The following is a 17,795-nucleotide window of genomic DNA, read 5'->3' as shown; positions in this document are numbered from 1 at the left end:
TCTGGCTGCAGTTCTAGGTTGGCTGAAGTGTGTGTGTGTGTGTGTGTGTGTGTGTGTGTGTGTGTGTGCATGCTCGCTCAGTTGCCAAAAGGAAGGTCAAGTTGGGCTGCAGCAAAATACTCTTCTTAGCCGGCACAGGAATAACTTGTTTTCCCAGTGGACATCTGAGCTTCCTCCCTTCACTGAACTGTGATTGACTCTAATGCTGAGGTAACTGTGTTCTGTGGGGCTTGGGGAGGGCCAAAGGGTAACTTAAGCATCAAATGCAGCTGTGTTCCCACTGGACTCTAGGCTGCCCAGCTGCTGGGATTGATGAGTTCTGTGAAGAGGCTGAGAGAGCTGGGGTCTAGTGTAGAGAAGGCTCTGGGGTGACGTTATAGCAGCCTACCAGTACTGAAAGTGAGCTACAGGGAAGCTGGGGAGGGAGTCTTTATCAGGGGGTGTAGAAACAGATCCCAGGGGTAACGGCTTTAAAATGAAAGAGGGGAGATTTAGATATTAGGAAGACCTTCAGCGTGAGGATGACGATGAGGCCCTGGCTCAGGCTGTCTGGAGGGTCTCTGTCTATGGAGCTGCTCAAAGCCAGGTTGGGTGGAACCCTGGTCTGGTGGGTGGCAACCAGCTCGTGGTGGAACTGGGTGGGCTGTAATGTCCCTTCCAACACCAGCCATTCTGTGATTCAGTGAAATTACCTAGAAGGAAAAACCACTCAAGACTTTATTTGGGAATGCAAAGCAGCTTCTGCTCTGAACCAGCCTGAGGCCACTGCCCTCTCTTCTGCACCACAGGAAAGAATTCAGGTTCCAACAGAGATGAAGGGCCACCTCTGGCACTGCCTTGAAGGGCAGCAAGAGAGAGGGGAAAGAAAAAGAGGTGCAGTCAGAGCAGAAAACAGCATTCGGCCTCGCGATGGTGGTTCTCGTGGGATTCTGTCCCTGTTGCCCTGTGTTCTCCCTGTTCGGCACCACCAGAGGGCACAGGCAGACCGGGCACGGCTGTCCCCCCCATCCATCCCGTCCTTCACCTCGCGTTCAAGGTTACTCCAGGTTTGCAGAGGGCTGTAAATCAGGCTGTCCATACACAGCGGGTCAGGCCGTCCCCTGAACGCACCGAGATGAATGTTTCTGGGAACCAACAAAGGAAGCATTTCAGGTGCATGCAAGTGAAGGGGGGGAGGTGTGCGGATGGCCTCTGAACTGCCCCCAAACTCTGCTATTCCAAAGCTTTCATGATCACTAACAACCCTCCTTTATGACAAATAGATCAGAACCTTCGGCCGTGGGAAAATTCCAGTCGTTTGGGAAGTTTGGGGAACGCGGCCCTGCCAGGAAGAAGTCAATATCCTGGCACAGCTGTAAAGCTGCACATGACATTGAGGCGCAGGCTGGGCAGCTATGCCAAGCCAGCACAGTCCTTACAGGAGCAGTCCCTGTGGTGCCACTGGTGCTGGAAGCCAAGAGGTCAGGTCTGCTGTTTATCATGTCGATATTTCCCTGTTTGAGTAGGGCCATTGGATTGAGCTGAAAGGAGCTGAACGTTGACTTTAGCTCACCTGTGGAGATAGGTGGACTTTGCGCTGGCTTACAAAACATCTGCAAGGACCATCAGGAACGAAAACAGGCCCCCAGAGGGGTAATTTCTCTGGTTGTAAAAGAGAAGTCAGACAGCAGAGCGCATTCCAGCCCTGCTTGCTTTGCAGCTCTAATGATACCCTTTGGATTTTGGTCACCATTTAAATGCTACGGTTGCATTCCTTTGACTTGTGGTCCAGCAGAAGGCTTGGTGTGCTGTTACGTGCTTTGTGGTGAGGTCAGAGCTCAGAGGACAGAGAGGGGCTAGCAGGGCTGATGTGAGCCCCAGCAGACAGGCGTGATGAACAAGGACAGTTCTTTGTCCTTAGTTGCCCTCACTGTTCTAATTCTGCTTTGCTAATCAGCTCAAGGTCAGCTTAAGATGCCTCACAACAATGGGCACGTATGTCAGTTACGGCTGAAAGGCCTTTGCTCTTTCTGCACGGAAATGATTTTTCCATTGCTTTCAATCACCTTCCCATTTGTCAGGCTGTCTGCTGAATGCCAGTTGATAAAAACGATAAGGAATGAGGCACAAATTAAACTTTCAGTTGAACAGATGGCAGTGTGGTGAGAATGGCAAATAGTGTTTCAGTGGGAATTGCAGCAGTGCCCAACGGTCCTGTGAGCGGCTGTCAAGAGTGCTTTTAGGCAGGCTAAGTGTTGGGAGAGCCTATAAGGCAGACCGCAGGAAGCCCAAACACTCTTTTACATTGAGGATACAGAATAAGAGTCTTTAACAGGGTCTGTTGTGATAGGAAGGGGGAAATGGCTTCAAATTAAAAGAGAGGCGATTTAGATTAGACATAAGAAGTTTTTTTTTACAGTAAAGGCAGTGAGGCACTGGGATGGGTCCAAAACTCTGCTACTGCAACGACTGTGCTGCCACACCATGACTCTGCCCTCCGTGTTTGTTTATAGACAAACCTTGGAGAAACACATTTGTGAGAGCCTTTCTGAAATTTGGGTATATTTATAAAACATTTCAATAGAACTTTTAATGTTGTCCCGACATTTCCCTTAGGAGTTGGAAACAGACATAACGGAAAGGAAATTGCTTCTTAATCTCTCTTCCCCTTTCTGTGTGTGATTCAGCTTCATGTCCCAGAGTAGCCTGATACAACAAGTTTTTGCTTCTTATAGAGGGATTTCTAGTCACACAGGCAGAAATGATAATGGGTTGGAGAAAAGAAAATTAAAAAACAACATTTTCTTTGCTGTTCCCTCTTCTTTTCATGGGCCAGAATCAATAGCAGTGAACTTTGATCTTGCAGCGCTTGAAGGCACCACTGAAAATTGTGGCTTTCTTGTGGTAAGACATTAAAACAAACACCACCACCTCACCCTGAAAAGAGGAACAAAACCAAAAGCAACCGACCAACTAAACAAAAAAAGCACCCCACATCCAAGCCTGTTCCAGCTTAAACAAATGGCACCAATGGAGATCAAAGGACGTGGCAGTTAAATGGGAGATGAAGGAAGAAGAACATAGGGGAGAAGAGGTGACTTGGCCAACCAAGGTCGGAGACGGTTTCATGCTGCAGTATTCAAAGCCCAGACATTTTGTTTTCAGGCAAATTGTAGACTTTTGTAGGGATGTGAAAGGTGCAATGCTGCTGGGATGAATAAATCTAGACCCACGCACAGAGACTCCGGCTTTGTGCTGTCCCTGATGACAACAGTCACAGAAGAGGCAGTGTGCAGTATGGTTCCTCTGTTTTACATAAGACCACTGCACAATTCAACAGATCTGAGTAACAACTGAAGTCAATTAAATTAACCAGACAAGAAAAACAGCTACACCCATTTCAGCGTGGACATGTGCAATTGCAAGCAATTACTGTGATTAACCTTCTCACGGTCATATAAATCCAGCACCTGGCTAATAAGGCACACATGTGCCTGTGCTGAGGATTTTGCTCCAGGCAAGAGATGTGCTCTTTTGTGAGGATCCTTTTTATTTGCCTTTTTCCCAGTCATTTCCCAGAAGCCTTAAATTTCTCCCTAGCCTTCTTTATCTTTTTTTTGGCTTGACCTGAGCTGTGTTTGCCATTGACATGTTTGTTGTTAGCAGTGGGTGGGAGAGCCCTGCTACAGAATCACACCATCCTTAAGTCAAAAGTCACCATTTGCATCAGTGGAACTTCCCCATCTTTGCAATCAAGCAGCCTCTGCAGGAGTCAGAAGAAGTCCATTCTTCCATTGAGCCCAGAAAAACTGAAGGCAAATTGTTGGATAATACTGATGTTATGGTTCTATTTTATATTGCTGTGTACACACAGTGCTTGTTACCATAAGGGCAAATGTGTCAGATCCATAATCAGCAGCCTTGCACTGATATGTTTCAGGAAACAAGCTTACCTTTCCACACACATGGCACTGTTGTCATTTTACATTATGTTTATAAGGAAAAGGGAAGTACATGGTAAACACATAGACGCTATTCATCAGTATCTTTGGATTGCTGGACTATATCACTAAGATTTTCCTATAAACCCCCTTAGAAGTGGGTGTCTGCTGTTTTTGTTCAGGGTTACAGCAGATTGTTTTTAGATTAAACTTTATATATGACTCACATTCTCAGCTTGAGCACACTGTGGTTGCCAACAGGAATGAAGTGAATTTAGACAATTCATGAATCAGTCCATAAGCCACGTAGGGAAGATTCAGATGTAGAAATGATCAGTCACCTGCACTGCAATCTCAATGGTGTATTCAGGTTCAGTAAATTTCTCATTCAGAAACAGGAAAAAAATGCCAACAACAGAGGTTATCCTCTTATTGGTGTAATCGTTCTCATGTTGTTTCTGGGCAGTATTTGTCCGCACCCATCTTAAATTTGTCAGTAAGTGGAACGTGAGAATATTAACTTCTGTACAAATGGGAGCTTTTATAAAGATCTTCTCTTCCCTGTGCCATTCATCTGTATGCTAAGGATTCCACCTTTGCAAACTCCATGCTCTGAAATTCCTCCTCCTCTGCTTCTCCTCTTCTCCTTCTTTTCCATTAGAGGAAGGTTATTATTTAGTCCGAGTTGTGCAATATGTTTCTGGTATCTCTTGCTGGAACAGCCCAGGGCTCAGGCTCTGGCTGAGATGATGAGCATCCAGCTAAACTGGGGGATTTCCCCTGTGCTAGGGGATTACGGTGCATCTGAAAACATGCACTTGCAATGGAAAAGGACTTCAGATTGCTAAACAAACGATATGTCTCAAATTGTCTTTCTGAAAAAGAAAAACAACCTCTTGACTCTCAAGCCCCTGTATGCGAAATTTCCAGGATGATGGAATCATTGTGTAGAGTTTCTTGCCACCACTATATGATGTAAAGGAAAACTGTGTGGTGACAAACAGCTCTGTCCTATGGCAGTGTTAGATATACCATGGGTGGATTACTCATTTTCCAGCTTGCCTTTGAGTCCTGGCATTTTGCATTTTCCCCTTTATACTCCTCATAATACAGCTTTCAAGCAGATGATGGTTCTCTGTCCAGAGTTATATGCTGTTTTCTGAGATATCTGGAATTGAGCCTTTACAGAAGAATCAAAAAGATTTTTTTAAAGCAATATTGCTAATGGATGAAGGCTTCTTTTTATATCTTGCCAATTACAAATCTCTCTATTCTTAGGTCATTAAGCAGTTTAAAATAGAGTTGAATAGGGCACTGAGTAAAACCAGGAAGTGTTTTTGTATGGCTGTCATACATGGCTTGGGTGTAGGCATCTTAATCCAGGACATGAGCTCAGAACGACCAGGCCCTTGCTCCCCTTAGGGCTATGTTGTGTTGGGATGCTCAGGGGTTCTGGGAACAGTTGTACCAAGAAGGAAAGGCAAGTAATATATCGATTTGCAACATTTCATCTTTGTGTAATGTATTAAAGGGAATGTGCTTATTTTAGGATCAAATAGAAATCCTTGTAATGAAGCAAGGTAGGGTCATTTTCCCTTTTGAGTTCTATGACTTCTCATAGAATGCTTTCTGTGCAGAATTAGTTTACCTATGAAGCAATTAATGTGTACTCTGAAAAACCGTGTTGATAGAAAGTAGCAGATAACCATGGACTGTCCTTCCCTGACTTTGTGTTGTAAGATCTGGGTCAGCCTATGTGATTCCTACTCTCTGCTGTGTGCTTCTGCTACTGCTAGTGCAGCTCAGGTGAGTTTATCCGCAAGGCAGGCTTCCAGTTCCATTACATGCTGTTGTGTGGAAGCCTCTGGGCTGACCTAAAGCCCACCAACTCTGTTGGACCACATTGCCCATTGGAGAAGCCACTGGCAAGCTGCCTATTGCACTGCTGGGAGAGCCATTAATGGGCAGCAAAAGTGAGTTTTGACACATTGTAGGAAGATTTTACTGAAGTTTCTGTATCCATGTTGATCTCACCTGCCTTCTTGAAGTGCCTGGAGACTGAGTTTGAACATTTGGGCCAACCTTTTTACATGGAAAAGACTCCTTTTGGCTGTGGTTTCCAAGACAAGTGTAAACACTGCCATTGTTCTGGGCTTTGGGAAGGCCATGAAGACATCTCTCTGTTGTCAGTGCCATAAAAGCCATTTCACCCCGCACAGTGGAAAAGGACTTTCTACTGAGACATTGCAATGACTTAGGATACGACTGAAGAAAACATAGAGTGCATTTTTATGGTCAACAAATAGTTATGATTTTAATGAGCAATAGAATACACTGGAAAAAATATTTTGAGATTGTTGGTTTTTTTTTTGAAGAATGAAATAAACAGGAGCTGTCCTATCAGGAATGTAGATCTGGTGTTTTAACAATTCGTAGGGAACACTTGAAATGTTAGGACTCGGTTAGGAAGTCTTTCTTAGGAAAGCATCTGCTAGAAGAGGCCGTGGCTGGAAGATGGCTGCTTTTAACCTGTCTTGTGAGGGTTGGTTTCTTCTCACTTTGTGGGTATCTGAGCGAAACAAGCATCCCTACCTCAGCTGTTGGCCAATTAGAAACTAGCAATTACTGGGGGAATGTGAGCACCTGGTTTCAAGGTGCCTTTTCTTCCCTGTCCATGGCACTGGTGTTTGTCTTCCCACTCTGCCTGTTCCCATGTTTCTCCCAGCTCTGTGTTATTCCTTCTAAAACACATGCCCATCTCCCTCTTGTCCAGAGCTAATGCCTTTCTCTTCTAAGCATCTCTGAACATGCTGCTCCTCCAACTTCAGTGGCAAACCCTGCTAGCATGACTGAAGAGAAGCAAGCCAACCCTCTGCTGCCTGTTCTTCCATCATCTGACCGAAACAAATGCTGTTTCCAACTCATGGCCTCTGTACGTTGCCAAGTGCTCGTGTGGCCAACAACGTGGTTCAGGTGAGTTTATTTGCATGCCCTGGCAGGCTTCAGGCACGCTTGGGAGATTTTGATGTGTGTTTGCAATGTGGATTGCCTTTGTCAAGAGAAAAAATGTGCGAGTTTTCACCTTGTTTTGTTTCAGAGAAATTAATTAGCTTTAGTCCTCAGAATGTTGGAGCAAAACTGTGCATAGATGTCAGTGTTTATATCGTTTTGATGGCTAACTGGAACCTGCAAAGGGAAGCTTTTTGCTCTGGGAACAGAGCTCAGCAAGGTCATGTGAACTCTGCGTCCTTTGGTGGGCCAACTTCGCAATTTTACTGAAACTTCTGGAGCACTTCAGATTTCACTTTTGTAAAAATCTTAACAAGACAGATTTCTCTAGATTTTCAGGGCTCTTTGCCAGGGGTGTGTTTGATTGAGTTATTGGGTGGAGAACTCAAACATTAAGGTGCATGTGAAACACTGTGTGTCCCAAGATGGTCGGCTGGGATTTTTTGGAGGGAGAGAAAGAAACTACATGAGTAAGGCTGTCAGTGAGGCTTTGTCTGAAAAAAGTAACCAGCTTCTTGCATTTTGACAAGACAAACTTTCTGAACATAAAAGTACAATTATTAAACTACACTACAAGGGGTTGGTGACCAGTACTTTGCAAAAAAAGAAAAAAGACCTTTATATCTTGCAGCAGCAAGAACAGTGTATGATCCTGGAAGTCACTTCTTACAATAGCATTACGCAGGTTTTATTTCTGGATTCAAGCAGCTGCATAATTTGTATAAAACTGGGAGTTTTCAAGGATCTGAAAGAGGAAGTAGTTGGAAAACAGCTAATATCAAGATCTCTCCTGTCCCCTCTTTCTTCTATTTGGTATCTTGTGCTAAGGTCTTGGGAAGAAAAATGCCCATTCGAGGAGTCAAAACTAGATGGACATATTAAGGCATTCTTAGCAGTGTTGGTCAGAATTCTGGACTAGCCCATTACTACCTGTCTGAGAAGTTACAGCATCCAGAAGGACATCACTGCTTGTGCTATTAGAAATCAACTATAAGAACTGCTCACATTCTGTTCAAGTGTCAGATAACCTGGAGTAGCTTTTAATCCTAACAATTCATTGTGATGTTCAGGTGAGGGATGAGCAAGAACACAAAAATAAGCCCTTTGTAAATCTGAAGTATTAGTAGCTAGGTTAAGTTATAGTCCTACCTATGAATTTCCTGTCTGTAAACATAGAAATCTCATCCAATTTTCCAAAGTGGGAGGTGACAATACATTTTTTTGGAAGGGCACAGCCACAGCTCTGGAGTTGTCTCTGCACGCAGAACCTTGCGATTTGGTGGAGCTTTACTGGCACTGAAGGTTCAAAAGTGAGGATCCAATTTCAGTGTTGGGCAATGCAATTATTTGTGCAATCGCCTAATAACTAGGGCATCTCTTGTACTAGGAAATGTGTTTGGAGCTGAGATAAGCTGTCGGAACCAAGCGCTGCTGTTGGTACTATGGCTCTTCTTTGTAGAGTCTGTCTCTTCCACTGTGTTACAGCTGAATCCAAAGGTCTTGATCTACCTGGAGTGGGCTTGGGATTGGGTTGCACGTTAGTGAAGCGACTGGCAGCTGTTAAACTATATCCTCTGGTTGAGCTATTCATGGGTTTTGGCTATTAGGACACTGCACAGGGAATAGAGTTATAAGGAAGTTGTAAGATGTTTTTACGGGAGGTTTCACATCACTGGCACATCCTGGTCAGTTCTGCCTTCAGCCACCTCCCCCTAGAGCCTGTGGTCAGGCTGAGCGGTTGGGAAGCTCCTCCTCCTCCAGAAGGAACCCATTTTCTTTGCTGATTGGTTTCAGGAGCAGGGCACGTAGCCCAGGCCTCTGACAAGATAAACAGCCCTGGTTTCTGCTGGGCACGTGTAGACAGGCAGAACTGGGTGTTGCCGAAGCTCTGCTCAGGTGAAAAAACCATTTGTGGTTACACAGGATTGATTGGCAATTAGTATGCTTTACTGATGGGCAGGACTGAAAGCCACAGCGTATGGCTGCTGGGCCCCATGGGGTGAGGTTCCTGCAGCAGAGCTGACATGGGTGTCCTAGGATTGTCCCTGGGCTTGCTGAAGTCTAACAAGTCATGTATGTGAATCAGCAGCTTGTGTGCTTTAGGCAGAATGAGTGAATAGCGAGGAGATGGTGGAGGGCAGATGCTAAATGTCTCCTTTTTAGACACTTCTCTCTGTCCTCTCCCACCCTTCCTTTTGTGCGTTGGATCTTGTCCTCTGAAGGCTACGCCAAGCACATTTTACGCCCGTCTGGATTTAACAGGTTGCCTGAGCTCACACCAGTAGCAGTTCACAAGACAGGAAACTCCCCTCAATTTGTGCACATAGAAATAGACCGAATTCTCATAGTAAAAGACACGTATGTGATCTCCCCCCTTACCCCCATCCCTCCCTGTGACTCGCACCTCCCCATTAAGACTCATATTCACTTGTGGAGGTAAGCATCCAGCCATAAATCTCCAGATTTCTTTAGTGACCTGGGGAAAGAAAATGGAGAGAGGCTTGTTTGGCTTGTGAACCTCTGTCACTTTGTTCCTAGAAAGGAGAACTCTGTTACTGGGTCTGAACACGAATCCCACAAAATGAATACCTTAGAATACCAGAGGAGCTGCTTATTTTGCTCTTTGGGCCCCCAAATTGACCAGTTTCAAAGTACTTCGATAGAAGTGCTCTTGTTGCAGAAGCAGCTTTGGGGGATAGCACTTTCCTACCCCACCACCCCATCTTCCCATTACCATGGCAGTTGCAATCTGGCATCAGTCCACTACACCAGTGGGGCTGTGTGGCCGTGCCATTTCTGCAGGATCAAGATATCTTCAGGTATTCCTTGGGCTGTGATGTGAAGGTATTACTAGTGATACCAGATCACAAAATGCTGATATGCTATTTCTCAAAGTGTTCTGAATGATCTGTAGTAGAAATGATAGGATGCTTGTGTAACACTGAATTGCAAGCTGCTGATGTTAATAAAAGAACCTTACCCAACTATGTCTACAAATGCTTTTCCAAGAGGCTTCTCTTCATACTGGACTCCATACTTGGCACATAACGACTTCACCAGGGGTTTGATTTTCCAGAAGTTGTGCCGTGGCATTGTTGGGAACAGGCTTGAATAGAGAAAGAGAAAACATCTGAGAAAAATCTAGAGCATAATCTCAAGGGATGGGCATCTCCATCCGCCTTCTCATGGGGCCAATTATTAATGCCTTCTTGAGCTGCACCAATAGAAAAAAGAAAGAGAGGTGGAGATCCATGCTTTACATTATGCTGTTTCAAGAACTTCTTTCAAGAACAGCTTGTGAGAACAGAATACATCTATTCTGCTGCTCTCAGTCCTCAGAACAAAGCTGTGTTCAAGAGAGACAATAAAAGTCAGTTTATGAAGGAAAGGATGCTACTAGTGCAATACAAAGCAAACAAGAAGAAAGGAAGCAGCCTCGCTCTGCTGAGACAGCTGCCCATTTGCTTTGGGCAGTACTAATTGTTTCTTGCCAAACTGAATTATCAGTGGCCCCGTTTTCCATCTCATGGAACACAGAAACAGGTAAAGAACCTGGGGTCACCTTGCCCTATACTTTTCAATGGAGATTTCCTAAGCTGACTTCCAAACCAGTCAGCTTTACCCTAAATGTGGTCTCTATTACATTTTGCACTGACGACTGCCCTGGTTTTAGTACCCCTCTTGAAACCTGGTAGTCAGCAGTATGTACAGTCCCACATTTCCTGCCGTAAAATGCTGATGCCCTTTTATTTAGGGAAAGGACATTTCTGAAATGTATCTTAAGATAACTTCTTGAGCTTTAGTATCCAAATCCATAGCCTTTGTATCTTGCAGTTTTGTACCAATGACTTAACTGAAACCTGAATTAAAACTAGGAGAGTGAAAGCTGAAGTATTGGGTAGCACGAGAGAAAGATGCCGTGCCTCTAGTAACAACAACCCCCAGTTGTCTGGGTTTGTCTTTGGTTGGAATATGGTAGTGCTTCAAAGGGAAGTGGAAGGTTTGACTAGAGAAGGTGTTAGACAATCTTATGTAGTCTCTGCTTTTACCATGAAAGTTTGAACCAGATCATTTCTGAGATCCCTTCCAATCTTGGGCTTCTCTGTGATTCTGCCCCATCTCACACATATGTTTTTAGCAGACTATCCCTTGCCACAAGTCCAGTGTTACGACCACCTGGTAATGACCAAGTGATACTGGGTCCATACTCACTGGTGCTCAATTTGAAAGTTCAGGTGTCCGGTGAACCAGTCATTGAAAAAGGACTGCTCAATATTGCAGGTGGCTGCCAGCTGTGGAGGCAAGAAAGCAGCTGTAATGCTAGTGATCTTAATAGGTATGAATTATTCACCCTAAAATCAGCACAAAGCTCCTCTTGCCTGTGGCAGGAACTGGAGGACAAAAAGTACCTTCCTCTACTATGAGCGGTCATTGTGTAGAAGGTTGCCATTCTGAGACAGCTGACTGCAGCATGGGAAGCTTTAATCCTTGGTTAGGGCTCGCTATCAGCTGTTGTGCTGACAATGCCGTGCAGGTTTGAACAGTGATCAAGGGGCAATGCAGGAAGATAGTCATGTTTGGTGACATATCAGCCCAAGGACAGGGTCCTAAATGTCAGCATATCTAGCTGGAGACCAGATGGTTAGCAACAGTATCAGGAAGGGAAACCAGGGAAGAAAACACCATGGATGCAGGAAGCCTACTTTTACTCCCCTCTAGTTGTTGTCCAGTATGCCTGAGCTTGTCTCAGCTCAGTTACACAAGATTCATGTAGTCAGTGCCAAAGTTGCTGTCATTGTTCTCTAGGTCTGAATGAGACTTGGGCCACCACAAATAAAAGATGTGCATTTGTCTGACCAGGCATTAAAGAGATTTGTACGTAGAAAGCGGTGCATCTTCATTTCAGCCCTTATTCCATTAGAAAACTACACACTTTTGAAGTATGCTAAGTTCTTTCTTCAACTGGAGTTGATGTGTTTTCAGTGCAGGGATAGCACATTGGTTTAAATTATCACTTAGAATCAGCAGATGATTTCCACTGAGACATTTCTCTTTGCTTGTATGTGTATGCCTATGTATACCATGTGTGCACCTGATACTGCCTCAGAACTGAAGACATAAAATATAACCTTCTGATAACCGAAATCAATACAGAAGTTTGGACTTCCTTGCCTTAAGTGAGCACCGCTGGCTCTGGGGAAAACAAATGGAATCGGATGATGGTTGGATTAGATGATCTTAGAGGTCTTTTCCAACCTTAACAATGCTGTAATTCTATGGTCTTTATGGTAGAGAGGTCATGGGCAGAGGCTCTATGCTATAGCACTCTGTACCTTCATCAGGGGATTATTTGGTACTCCATCCACTCTTGAGTAAATTTCTAATCCAGTTTGGAGTGAGTGGAATCAGAGGTATTCTTTTCCCTCCCCGTTACCTGAGAGCTAAGCCAGTCTTTGTGCTTCTCACAATCGATTTCCATTGGAATGTGATTCATCTGAGTGACCCACACAAACCAGTGGCTCTCCAGAAACCTTCAGAAACATACAGACAAAAAACACAACCGTTTATATTGCAGACCAGGATCTGAGGTAAATAGATGGTGTTTGCAGGGAGCAGCAGGATGTAAAGCACGTGAGAAAAATATTTCCCCAAGATGCAAAACTAAGTGCCTCTTCCTATTGAAACCAGAGAGAATCACTTCTGCAATGAATTTCTCTTTCTCTCTTTATACCTCTGGGACTAATGCAATTATCCCTCTCCTTCCTCAGGAGTTGATCAATTTTTTGTGCTAATTTTGCCTTTCTCTAAATACAGATGTAATATTGAGAAGGGCCAGTAGGAAACATTTCTTCTCCAAAAAAGTGGTGAGGCATTAGCATAGGCTGCCCAGGGAGGTGATGAAGTCGCATCCCTGGAGGTGTTCAAGAACCAAAAATATGGGGCACTGAGGGATGTGGTCAGTGGGATGGGTTGGTGGTTGGACTTGGTGGTCTTAGAGGCCTTTTTCAGCCTTAGTGATTCTATAATCCAATTACTTGAGAAAAAGAAGCCACGGTTTAGAAATTCTGAGTTGATTTTCTTTGCAATTGCTTGCTGGACATACAGCAGTTTCAAAGTCCACCTGCTTATTGGTGTTAACTTTCTGGTTGTCAGATTTAGTGCTCGGGGGCTCCCAATTTCTCTTTGTACTCTCTGTAACTTTACCATAATTCTGCATTCTGAACTTGAGATTGGCTTGTTTATTGCTCATTGTGTAAACCACAATTTTAGCCTCTGGAGAACAGCCTACAGAAATGCACTTCTGTTTACCCAAAGCTGTTTCACTGTGCTGAGACTGAGATGTATATAGCAAGGCAGTTGTTTAGAAGCATCCTTTTCCAGAAAACAAGCCTATAGACTTTAAAACACAAAAACAAAAGAACCAGATGATCTGATGGTCTGCTTTCACCAGCAATTTCAGCAATCACTGTAATGTAACCAGCAGTAAATCCGTACAATCACTGACTGGGGTAAGCTAATTAAACAGAGCTGTCTCAGAGCTGTTTGGGAGTTTGATTTTGATTGTTTGCTTTTCCAGTATTTTCATCTGTCTGACAGAAGTCTGAATAAGACAGTTGATGTCATGCGTCAGCTAATTAGAACAATCTCAACTTTTTACTCATTACTCCTATCTGGGGTGAAAACAAAGTGAAATGTTTTTATTTAACTCTATGCCTTACGTATTTAGATTGAGAGTGGTGGCCTTCATTGCGTATCCTCATTGCTCTGAGCCATGGGAGAGCTGACTACAATGGTGCATTGTTCTCTAAAGCTCCCAGGGCTCTTCTTTTACTGACTCGAGTATAACAGAACTATAGTAATAGGGAACCATCTCCTGCTGAGCCTTCACGAGGAACTGAAAACAATTTTGCAAGGAGAATGCTCTTCATTTTTCAGCTTGTTCAAAACAGAAGATTTTTGGAGATACTAGGTCAGTTGGTTTCAGTTGTTGAATCCAAATCAAAAATGTTGTCTACACACACAGCTGTCCATCTTTTGAAGTTCTTAGTGAAAAAAACCAGGACTGAAGTGTTTTGAAGCTATGAAAACTGAAGTCATGAACAGTGACGTTATGTTTCCTGGAGGCAAACCTTCAGATTTTGCGAAGGCTTTTGCATATCTGTTGCCATTTCTTTTCGCTTTAAAAATGTGGGGGTTTTTTAGAAAAAAGTGTTTCACTCTGATGAAATGTTTTCTAAAACTAATGCTCACTGCAGGACTAAATGCCATCCTTTGGTATTAGCAAAAGAGCTGCAGATATTACATGCAAAATAGAAATACAAATTCAGTGCTACCATCTGGAATAGTATAACCATGCAGTGAGTAAGCTTCCCAATCCTGCCCTGCCTGATTCATTTTGGCAGCCTGTGCTTGCTGTTCATGTTTTCAGATCTCTTGCTGAACTTTCCACCCATCTGTCGTACAGCAATAGTCAAGAGCAGTTCATCGTGGAGCTTGGTGGCAATAAAGGGGCAGAAGACCAGTCAGACACACAAAAATAACCTCTCCATAGGTGTAAGGAGAGCTGAGAGGTAGTTTTGGGGGGGGTCTACTGGAATGTAGGGGTGGGAGCACTGATCTGAGGTGTGAAGCAGACTTCTGAGGCACTGGCCTCTGCATAGAAGCAATGATGTGTGTGTGTGTAGTGTGCAGGACATGAGCTGTTCTGCATGTGACAAGTGGGGAGCGTTTTCATTCTGGTGCTCAGGTGGGCTCACAAGGCACCTAAGTGAGCTGGGAAGAGTTTAGCCCAAGGCACTATGGAAGGGTCTGGCCTTGGCCAGTGTGGAAAATGCGTAAGTGTTGGGATTTGGCAGTCTGTGAGAATGGGGGACTGAGGAAAGATACAAGAATCCTGGCTGAACCACCCCGAGGGCTGAGGAAGGTGCTGAGCACCAGAATGAGCTCTGCTGTGAGGAGGTAGAACTGGGAGATGATGGGAAGAAAGCAAAGCAGTAGGAATACCTAATAAAACAACACACAGTGTGGCGAATGACTGCAGAGAATGAGGAAGACCTGTGGGTCATAGCAGAGCTGGAGGTTGGTTAGCCCAACATGGGAGGTCCTTTATCTCCTACCTGACAAAAGTGAGGAGAGACAGGGATCCCAGAATGCCATAGAATGGGGTGTATGTGATGAAATAGCGCATGTAGTAGCTGATGGCCCAGGCCAGGTCCTAGAGGAAGAGAGAAAACATGAGGCATCTCTTAGCCTATTTCACGCAGCGTGGCTCTGCTGGTAACACTAGACCATTAGATCTGGTTAGGGACACTAGATCATTAGCACAGCAAAGCGTGATCCCTTCCCACCCTCCCTCTGCCGGGTCTCTTGTGCTGGAGAGACCACTGGTCTCTCTCCCTACTCAAATGTCACAACCCACAAAGACTGAGGGAACACAGCACTCACCGCCCAGAACCTGCGCTTGATCATGGTTGAGATGATTTGGATTTGGAAATACACGGGGATGAGCAGAGGTGGGAAGACTGCAAAGCAAAGGGAAATGTTTCGGACATCAGAGAGGCAGAAAAGCGCGTGACATGAGAGTGTGCTGGTGATATAGGGACTGTTTCTGGGAAAGGCTGCCCAGCACTGGTAAAAGAAGCGATGTGCTGGTGACAAGGACAGGTGACTTCTCTGTGAAGGAGGCTCTGGTTCACACCTGTTCATCTTGACTCATCATATGCAGGTATTCCATTGAGCCTCCCACACAGAGGTTGCTTTCCAGTCTCAACCACTTGTCTTGCTTTCTATAGCCACGCTGGCTACACTAAACATGCTTGGATATCTGTGAGAATATACTGCATTAATTTTGAGGCCTGCGCAGGTACACCATTAATGGGACTGGAGGTCTTGGGAAGGGAAAGATGAGTTGAGACTTATGCATTGCTCTGCTAACACAGTAGGGCTGGAAACTGAACTGATATTCGGTTCCCCTGACCGAAGGGAAAGAGGAGGAACACACTGCAGATACTCACTTAAGAAGAAGTACTCATGCTGGTGGTTGTAAGGCAGGTACTTCAGCTTCTTCTTGCCATACTGCAGGACAAACATGAGAAAGCTCAGTCTTGGACAACAGCGCCAGTGTATAAGAGAGGATTATCTGCAACACTTATTTATTGACTGGAGAGTTTTGACCAAATTCCCATGCCATCAAAGCTAGAAAGTATTTTATTATGGATAAATATCCTGACTTCATAATTCTCTGTGTAAATTCCTTTTTAAAGCCTTCTGGTCTTGATGTACAGCTTCTTTGTATTTGTGAACCTGATGGCATTTTCATTCATTTCTGATCTTCCTGCCTTGCCTATGGCTGTGCTTAGAATTGCCATTTTTCCAACACAAATTCAAGATTTTGATAGTTGGACCAGATGATCTTGGCGGTCTTTTCCAGAGTTTATGATTCTAAGGCATAGCAAAGTCTGACCTATGGTATGTTCTCAGGTAGGATACCATTGGCAGAGAAAGATACAGAACATTGGCTAGTCTTCCACCCAAATGACCCAACCACCAACTCTTTCTGACTTCTGCAGCCATCAGCCCCATGAGCCCTCCCATCTGCCAGGGCTTGTAAAGTTGTGCTTTATCAACAGCAGAAAAACTAGTCTGGCCCTTTGCTATTTGCACAGGAAGTCATATAGGTGTATTTAAGTCTACAACGTCTGTGTTGCTAGTTTGACATGATTAGAAGTAGTGTGTTGCCCCTGAGAGCTGTTCTGTACCAACTGCTATCTAACCATGGTTCACCTACACACAGCAGATGCAGTCATTCCTCCAAAGACAAATCTGATCAAACTCAGTCTGTTTAGTGAGGACTGACAGAAAAGGAATCTATTTTTTTCCCTGTTCTTCCTGGTAAACAGTTGGAACTGCCCCATCAATCTCCACAACAGGACATTTTAGACGGACAGCAAAGCAGGCTTCCTGGTGGTCTTGGGTGATGAGCATGGGACTGGCGTGCCCAATGAATTTCCAGTGTGCCAGCTCTTGAGCCAGGCTAAAGTGTTGTTTCAGAGCAGATCTCATCCTGGGAGTGGGAGAACCTTCCATTTTTCCTTTAAGTAAACCACACTCTACTTCAAAACCCAATCATCAGACACAACGTTTTCCAATGGGATGTACCAACACAGTGAAGATCCCGATTTGTATTTTCTAGACACTGTCTTTTTTTTTTTTATACTCCAGGAGGAGGCTTTCATTTTAGTCACAGACATTTCTGCATCTTGAAAATACTATGTGTGCAATATATTCTCTATACATATCCATCTACTGGCATGAATGTCCCCAACGTATTTCTGGGGTTACTTTCTTAAGAGGACGAAAGCTGGATGAGACAGCATTAGATTTTTCATTTGGTACTTCCCTGAGCAGTACTTGCTGCAGATCTTTTTGTTGTGGTTGTTGCTGCTGTTTTTAACTAGAAATATTTGTTCAATTGTTTAAAGAAAAAAAAAAAAGACCAAATGTTTATTTTCTGTGTGTAGGTTTTTATGAAATTCTAAGCATTTTGACTCTAGAAGGACAGATTGCATCACAACACTTCAACTGCCTACTGTTTAGTGTGCAGCCTGTTGGCCCACAGCTAATGTAATAAAATTGTAAATAGATGACTCCAGTAATCTGGTGTAACCTGACAAATTAACAGTTGGTCTGGCTTTCACCCTTGGTCTTTGAATAAAATGTTTATTTCAAGATTAAATGATGCCTGAAGATCTCTAGAGTGAGGTGACAGTGCAATCGCTTGCAGCTAGCTTATACAAGCAGAAAGTTTCTGTATGCCTTGAATTTCTAATTCAGCTTTGCTGGCTTAAACACTCAGATTGAATCAAA

At 44.1% G+C, this 17,795-nt stretch overlaps 1 protein-coding gene and 1 long non-coding RNA gene across 3 annotated transcripts in view; one reads left to right on the top strand and one right to left on the bottom strand.

Moving 5' to 3' along the window:
* The first annotated feature begins 49 nt into the window (after positions 1 to 49).
* LOC128085513 (uncharacterized) lies at positions 50 to 6,475 on the top strand. Its single transcript, XR_008208997.1, has 2 exons — positions 50 to 210; positions 2,846 to 6,475. It is a non-coding gene; the product is annotated as an uncharacterized LOC128085513 (long non-coding RNA).
* The window catches only part of LOC128085490 (acyl-CoA 6-desaturase-like), a 24,689-nt gene continuing 13,100 nt past the window's right edge, over positions 6,207 to 17,795 (bottom strand). For both annotated transcript variants that reach the window (XM_052693012.1, XM_052693011.1), the window contains exons 6-12: positions 15,944 to 16,004; positions 15,375 to 15,451; positions 15,047 to 15,144; positions 12,364 to 12,460; positions 11,142 to 11,221; positions 9,910 to 10,035; positions 6,207 to 9,405 (exon numbers count right to left, since the gene is read on the bottom strand). In XM_052693012.1, coding sequence (XP_052548972.1) covers positions 9,354 to 9,405; positions 9,910 to 10,035; positions 11,142 to 11,221; positions 12,364 to 12,460; positions 15,047 to 15,144; positions 15,375 to 15,451; positions 15,944 to 16,004 — 591 coding nt within the window. In that variant the 3' untranslated portion in view covers positions 6,207 to 9,353. The remainder of the gene's footprint in view (positions 9,406 to 9,909; positions 10,036 to 11,141; positions 11,222 to 12,363; positions 12,461 to 15,046; positions 15,145 to 15,374; positions 15,452 to 15,943; positions 16,005 to 17,795) is intronic.

The sequence above is a fragment of the Tympanuchus pallidicinctus genome, unplaced genomic scaffold (assembly GCF_026119805.1).
Source record: "Tympanuchus pallidicinctus isolate F22 unplaced genomic scaffold, pur_lepc_1.0 scaffold3, whole genome shotgun sequence".
NCBI classification, from domain to species: domain Eukaryota; kingdom Metazoa; phylum Chordata; class Aves; order Galliformes; family Phasianidae; genus Tympanuchus; species Tympanuchus pallidicinctus.
The sequence above is the reverse complement of the archived record's forward strand: the minus strand, read 5'-3'. Positions and strand labels throughout refer to the sequence as shown.